We start from the raw sequence: 8,056 nt of genomic DNA on the forward strand, positions 1-8,056 counted from the left end.
TGTGTGTGTGTGTGTGTGTGTGTGTGTGTGTGTGTGTGTGTGTGTGTGTGTGTGTGTGTGTGTGTGTGTGTGTGTGTGTGCGAGTGTGTGTGTGTGTGTGTGTGTGTGTGTGTGTGTGTGTGTGTGTGCGAGTGTGTGTGTGTGTGTGTGTGTGTGTGTGTGTGTGTGAGTGTAATGAAAGAATGGAATGGTTTTACTAATGAAAAATAGTCACTAATAAAAGAACCAAAATGTTAGATGCTTGCAATGACAACATACAAATACATTGCATGACTCTTACTAGTTACCAGTTGTGGGAGATGATGAAATAAAACATATTTTCAACTACTTCCTAATTAATAATTTCCAGAGACATCTAAAGTACATTTTCAACTATTTGTGAATACTAATTAAACTACTGTTAATTCCTCCCTGTAAATAATTGTTTCCCAAGCTGATTTTGACATATTAAAGGTGGTAATTTTATTATTATTATTATTATTATTATTATTATTATTGTTGTTGTTATTATTATTATTATTATTATTATTATTATTATTATTATTATTATTATTATTATTATTGTTATTATTATTATTATTATTATTATTATAATTACTTATGTCTCCACATTAACATAGTAACATGTTAATATTTGACATTATATTAATATTTGATATTCATATTTTAATTGATCCACAATCTTAAAGCAACTAACAAAAATACATTGATATATGGAACCAGACATTCCCCAGAAATAACAAGTAAATAAATACACTTTGGTCTTTTTACGATTTTATTTGTCCTCTATTTCCACGCATGACATGTTGTGTTGTTTTTTTTCTAAATACATGTTTTATTTTGTAAGTGAGCTCTCCCACTTATATATATATACACCCACTTCCTCTATCAAGCGTCTTTTTGCTCTCTGTGCTCTTGATGCCAAGAAATAATCATAGCTGCCAGATATCTGGATATTTGTCCTTTTTTTATTTAAGTCCCAGTCTCTTTCATTTTCAGCCCCAGTATGATCTATGAACTGTGGTCCAGAGACATTTTCCATTGTGGGAGAAGTGGAGACTGACACCACAGAGAGTGGAGAGAGTTGAATTTATCAGGTAAGAGGTTTAAAAAGTTACAGCTACTTTTATAGAGAAGACGTAGAACTCAAGAAGAGTGTGTTTTTGATAACGGCAAATGAAATGTATCTGCATAATATCATATTATATTATTTTATATTATATTATATTATATTATATTATATTATATTATATTATATTATATTATATTATATTGTAGGATGGGTTGCATGTGCAGCAGTCAGAAACAACTGAAAGATGAACGCAAAGAAAGTAAAAACTCTCATGCATCTAACTCCTATAATGATACGGTAAGTACACAGCATTAAGATGAAAGAAGAAACAAATATTTTACATCAATATTGTGATTCATGTTTTAAAAATTCTTTTTTTTAGCCTAAATGTATTTCAGTCATTTATGTTTTGCTTTCAGCTACAGAGCGGCTGCTGTGACTCAGTAAATGGTAATCACTGAATAATGAAATACATTTCTAATTGCTGCTAAACTTTATCTGAACTTTCATGTGTTAATGCTTTTTTTTTTTTTTACATTATGATTTGGCCATAAATACTTATTGTTTCAACTGTGCTCAGATGAAGATGTTGTCATTGCTCAACACGACTTCAAACCCACCAACAAAAATGATCTACCTTTCAAAAAGGGAGAGAGGCTCAAGGTTTTGCAGGAGTAAGTCACCACTTTATAATGGGTCTTTATAATTCATTCACATTGTTGCAGAGCGTAATGAGACTAAAGTGATACTAAGTATTATATATCTTACTTTAAAACTTAACATGTGCATGTGCTCTTGTATCTTCTACCCCGCTGATGTTCTGATTTTTTTCATTTTTTAAGGAATGGGGAGTGGTGGCTGGCCAGATCCCTAGTGACGGCAGACAAGGGATTCATACCGTGCACCTATGTAGTCAAGGCCCATTCTCTAGAGGTGGAAAAGTAAGTTTGGCAGATCAGCCAAGAAATCAAGCCTCGGAAGCAGCGGTGACCTGAAACGGTGCTGTGCAACTTATTATTCAACCATCTCCCTTTCTTTTATATCGCAGATGGTTTTTCAAGGACTTGAGCAGGAGAGAGACAGAACGGCTGCTTTTAGCCCCCGGAAATAAAAGGGGTTCTTTCCTCATTCGAGAGAGCGAGACGTCGAAAGGCGAGGCCTCCCCCTCTGTGCTGTGCATAACTTTGCATTCCGTGCAAACCGCGAGCAAAGGCGACGATGAAATGTATGTAATTTTTGTTATGTACATCCCCACAGGGGCCCTCTCGCTGTCAATCAGAGATTCTGTGCCAGATCAGGGAGACGTGGTGAAGCACTACAAGATCCGAGCTCTGGACAACGGCGGCTACTACATCTCGCCCTCCGTCACCTTCCCATCACTGCAGGAACTGGTCAAATACTACATCCGTGAGTTGAGAAAATATATAAATATATAAATAAATTCATAAATGAGTAAGTAAAAAAAGTATGCTTTTTAAAATGTATTCATTTATTTATCTTTATGTATGAATTTAAACACATATATATATATATATATATATAATTTATAATTGCTGATATTACTATTATTAATATTGAATTATTGAAATATAATAAAATATCATACATTCAGCCACCCACATTAGTTTACATGCCTTTTTCCAGATATCACATATAATACAGACTGCAAATAATGTATATAATACACACACATGCATCCAAATGACAAAAAAAATCAGCATTGCACAAAGGTGATCAAGCCAACGCAGATCAATCACTAAAATAAGCACGAAAGCCGAAATAGTAAGATGTGATAGAGTAGAAGTAATGCTTTCCGCAACCACTACTGATGCCACTATTGAAGCTGCTGCAGAAGGTGCCTGCGACTATAAAGGTCAGAAGTTCTGAAATAGAGAAAGTCTGGGCCATAGATAGAACTCTGAAACAAATCCTCAATTCACTAAGAGCTAAGCATTTGTTTGAGCGTGGGCAAGTAAATAACCTTGTAATCGTACAGATTCAGTGTATTGCTGATATGTCAGCTTCAGGAACATTAATTAAATGTTGACTTTCACACTTTTTCGTGTATTTCCTGTATGAGAAGCACACTAATCTGCGTATCAACCACAAGATAAGAAGCAGAACCTCCTGCTTAACCCGCCAGATACAAGAGATTATGACGCAAAGGCTCCGGCACAAACACGGCATGTTGGATGATTAGAGTCATTTGGAGAAGGATGCATTCAAAAGGTGTTAAGATTCACCTTTTTCTGTCACGATAACAATGACTTATAACAAATAAATGGCGTGATTACAGGCACAGCCGACGGTTTGTGCCACAGGTTGAACGCTCCCTGTAAAGCGACGCCGCCACAGCAACCGTGGTCGCAGGACGAGTGGGAGATACCCCGAGAAACGCTGAAAATGGTGAAGAAGCTGGGAGCTGGACAGTTTGGAGAAGTGTGGATGGGTGAGAGACACACTCCAGGGCTAGTTCTTGTAGAAATTTAAGCGAGGGTTATAATGTGCAGCCAGTCGGTCATTATCGCAAAATAGGCAACCAGGACTACAGCAAGTCTCCATGTGTTGAAATGGTTTTGTAACTAGATAGTATTTCTACTTTTTTAACTAGCATGCCTAGCGCTGCAAAGCTTCCGCTTCTCAGCGTAAAAATAGTCCACGACAACAAAGCAAAGAAACTTCCCTACAAAGAACCCCTTGGTATACCACTGAGCCTGCGTTCCAGTCGCTGCAGCCGTAGTGTCGTTTAGCGACTACAGCAGCGCAATGGCGTGAAGTCAGGTTGTGCAAAGAGGTCCGCAGGTACGATCTGTACCCATGCATGACCACAAAAATAACCAGATGGCGTTGAATTTCATGGAAGGACATAGCGCCGTCTCTGTCCAAAGATCTGGACTATTTTAGTACCTCGGGGCTTCTTTGTAATGTTTACACTGACAATTTGCACAAACTCACGACTAAACCTTGCACTGACTAGAATAGATATACAGTGGTACCTTGATTTACGAGTGCACTTACATACAAGTTTTCCGAGTTATGAGCCGCCCCTCCGTCAATTTTTTTATTAATTTGCGAGCAAAAATGTGAGTTAAGAGGAGCGTAGTTTCTTTTTCTTTAAGTTAAGCGAAAGTGAAGTGAAAAAAAAATTAAAATAATAAATTGTAGCAATTAAGTTCAGCAATAAAGTGGAGTAACAAAGGAAAGCGACCGAAAAAGCACAAAACGAAACAAACTCCTCCAACCTCCTCCGCCTATCTCCTCCACCCTCCACCTCCGCCAGCATCTTCCGTTAGTCCAAGTTGTCTGATCTCCCATGTAAATACACTTTATAAAACCAGTTTATTTCTTTACATTCTCTTTGATTATGTTTTATTAAGTTTTTATACAATATTTGTTATTTATAAATACATTTTTGTTATTTAAAAAAAAATTGGGGTGGTTTTTTGGGGGCTGGAACAGATTAATGGCATTTCAATTAATTTTAATGGGGAAAATTGATTTGCTACACGAGCAGATTGAATTACGAGCTCTGTCACGGAATGAATTAGACTCGTAAGTCAAAGTACCACTGTACATACATCGAACACTTTCTATTTTAATTGTACTGCTCTTTTCTAGTTATTCTTCTTTGTAATGTTTACGGCAGTTCTTTCAGTTTCCCGTTGTGGATTTTGCACAGTCTTTCAGGAGAATATCGCCACGGCATCTGCATGGCAACGCGTCAACCATGATGCTCGTGCTCTCTCTGGCCGTTTGCTTGCCTTGAACCACATGGCTCACTTGCAGCGACTATAACAGAACCTTTATCCTACCGACCTCGTCGTAGTTTCTATGTAGTGTCACAACGTGTCGGCGCTAGCTAGTGTTAGCATTAGCGTGTGGGCGGCATGAAATGAGGGCCGTGAATAAAGGCAGGGAGCGGTTGCCCTTGACAACGGTCATTATAAATAGAAAGCGGTCAATATTCAGAAATAACTGACCACTGATTGCGGCTGTTGACCAATCAGAATCAAGTATTCCACAGAGCGGTGGAATAAACAAATATGTTCACCGCAAAGTTTTCAAAGGGCGCTACACCCGGGGGGATTTGTTGTCGTTAGTATATTTGTTATTAATATGGAGGTCTACGTGCCGTAGATTACTTCATAAATAATAAACCCTTGGCTTTATGTTTGCTTTAAATTACTATCCACGGCTCCTGGCTACATTAAGTATAGCACACACTTTGTTCCAGGTTACTACCAGAACCGTCAGAAGGTGGCCATTAAGACTTTGAAGGAGGGCACCATGGAGCCAGATGCCTTCCTCCAAGAAGCCAACCTGATGAAGAAGCTGCAGCACGACAGGCTGGTGCGCCTGCACGCTGTGGTCACCAAGGAGCCCATCCTCATCGTCACCGAGTTCATGATCAATGGTGAGACAGAGAGAGAGACAGAGAGAGAGAGAGAGAGAGAGAGTGTAACAAGCCGATAGACCCCATGACTATTGAAGAAGATCTGTTATTGCAATACATCTTTACACACAACTGTATTGAGGGACTAGGTTGCTTTAATATAAATATAAATATAAATATTAATTTGCTGAAGTATAGTGTAAGTATGCTGATAAAAAGTATGTTAAAACATTGAGCTTACTAAAGCTGTACTTTAGTATAGGCTTAATGACTTAATTCTCATTCTAAAAGTGCTGTTTTCTGTTCCCTGTTTTGAAGGATGTCTTCTGGACTTCCTAAAAACAGACGAGGGGAAGAAGCTGAAGCTGACGAAATTGATCGACATGGCGGCACAGGTGGGAACCTTCTCTCCTTCATTCTCCATTAGTCAAAGCTCCTCTCGTTTCATCATTTATCATTTTCTCACAAAATATGCTCCGGTGTCAAACGTTTTCCGGGAAACAACCAGGAACCGCTCGTGCTTTCTGGATTCCTCTGACGATGACGTCCACTTCTCACACATTTTTGAAACGTGCGCTTGAGTTCAAACTCGGAGAACACTTTCTATTTTTATCTGGGTTAATGTTGCTGGGTTTGGAGCGCGAGCAGTCTTTTTCCAACACGCTGCTGTTGAGGTTTCTGTGGCAGAAATATCGCTTATAAAACTCGAAAGCCACGCCCTGCGCCTATTATTAACATCCGGACAGGAAGTCGTGTTATTTTGGGGGTTTTTTCCATCCACTCTGTGTTTGCCCCCCCTCAGACACACTTTAACTTCCTGTTCAAACCACCCTGCTAGAACACACACTGCGTCAGAGCCCGGCACGAACACACACCCTCTGTGTATGCAGGGGGTGAAAGCTGAGCCAAATCGGAGGTAATTAATTCCTCTCTAGGCCAACTTTTTAGAAACAGCGGTTTTCCGACCTTTTCTGACCCATTTAAAAATGTCAAAATAAATGTTTGCGGCTCACATCCCACCACAAGCATCACGACGGTCACATTCTCATTCTCACAGTGAACAAGCGAGGACAGTGGAGATCAATGCAGTGTTCCAAATGTTTCTATCTATTCCTTTCTATCTATTCATTTTTTAAGATTGGTTTCTATCTATTTGATTTATATATACTGTATATCATTTGTTTTGCCGATGATGTGTAGGCCTGCTTGCAGTATCCTTGGGGACCGTATGTCAATAAATATCGACTGTATGAAAATACGAATGTAGAAATGTAACCGAAATAAAAAAACAAAATATTTTGAATTGAATAAGCAGAACTAGTAATTTCAGTCTGACATTTGTGGAAATTAGTGCATGCAGTGGACAATTGAATTATAAAAGTTGATTGAACTGCAACCAGTCTGTTGCTCAAAAGACTCAAAAACTCTATTGCGTTGTAACATCCATGTTTTTAGACAACCAGTACTGTAGGATACACAAACAAATGTATTTGTTGAAAATATTGAATCGGGAATGATCACAGAAGAAAAATCTTTTTGGAAATGCCGTTTCATGTTATTGACAGATAGCTGAAGGCATGGCCTACATTGAAAGCAGGAACTACATACACAGAGACCTGCGAGCAGCCAACATACTGGTCAATGAAACCCTGCACTGCAAGATCGCAGATTTTGGCCTGGCCAGGATCATAGAGAATGAGTACACGGCTCAGGAAGGTAAAGAAAACAACTCATCAATTCAATTCTAGATTAAAAAAAAATGCTGTTTGTTATGTCTCATTTCACAACCACGCAGGCATATATTTTCTGCATTGCAGTTTAAGGGCCCACTGCCGAAACTCACTAGCTCTTCGGCGAGACCCCTCCTTATGATTTCTGTCTTACTGCTGATCAGGTGCCAAATTCCCCATCAAGTGGACAGCACCGGAGGCCATCAACTTTGGCACATTCACCATCAAGTCTGACATCTGGTCTTTTGGGATCCTCCTGACAGAGATAGTCACCTATGGGAGGACACCGTACCCAGGTATGGAAGAAATAGAAAATTGGAGGAAGTCTATTTCCTCATGAGAAGAACTTATCTCAGCTATCGCCTCATTGCCCCCATCCCCGTTCTAGGGATGACCAACCCCGAGGTGATGAGGAACCTGGACCAGTCATACAGGATGCCGTGTCCTGATGGCTGCCCGGACGAGCTGTACAACCTCATGATGCTCTGCTGGAAGGAGCAACCCGAGGACAGGCCCACCTTCGAGTTCCTGCAGAACACCCTCAACGACTTCTTCGTGGCGACCGAGGGACCGTATGAAATACAGCCGTGACCCGATAATTACTCACAAGAAACGGGCGTGACGGGGGAAAAGCCTGCCCAAAGACAGAAGTGTATACTGCGTCAAATCCTTTCATAAATGAAAAAAATCATTTTCTTTGGTGACTTTCTGTCATTGCTCCGAGAACACCAATGGTACGGATACTGCAATGTCAAGAAGGACATTTCAAAACCTTGAAACCGTTCCATGTGGATTCAAGACAATGATCAATCAATGGACTATGAAGACATAGCAAAGACAAAAATATGGATTTTGAATGAA

General features: G+C 39.5%; 1 protein-coding gene across 1 annotated transcript in view; it reads left to right on the forward strand.

Moving 5' to 3' along the window:
• Positions 1-7,786, forward strand: part of blk (BLK proto-oncogene, Src family tyrosine kinase) — a gene marked incomplete at both ends in the record, with an annotated part of 16,213 nt that extends 8,427 nt beyond the window's left edge. Inside the window, 10 exons of the mRNA XM_080022782.1 lie at positions 1,653-1,746; positions 1,915-2,013; positions 2,121-2,224; positions 2,330-2,479; positions 3,369-3,521; positions 5,307-5,486; positions 5,784-5,860; positions 7,031-7,181; positions 7,360-7,491; positions 7,584-7,786. Coding sequence (XP_079878908.1) covers positions 1,653-1,746; positions 1,915-2,013; positions 2,121-2,224; positions 2,330-2,479; positions 3,369-3,521; positions 5,307-5,486; positions 5,784-5,860; positions 7,031-7,181; positions 7,360-7,491; positions 7,584-7,786 — 1,343 coding nt within the window. The remainder of the gene's footprint in view (positions 1-1,652; positions 1,747-1,914; positions 2,014-2,120; positions 2,225-2,329; positions 2,480-3,368; positions 3,522-5,306; positions 5,487-5,783; positions 5,861-7,030; positions 7,182-7,359; positions 7,492-7,583) is intronic.
• Between the last annotated feature and the right edge of the window lie 270 nt (positions 7,787-8,056).

The sequence above is a fragment of the Zeus faber genome (genome assembly GCF_960531495.2).
Source record: "Zeus faber genome assembly, chromosome: 2".
Lineage (NCBI taxonomy): Eukaryota > Metazoa > Chordata > Actinopteri > Zeiformes > Zeidae > Zeus > Zeus faber.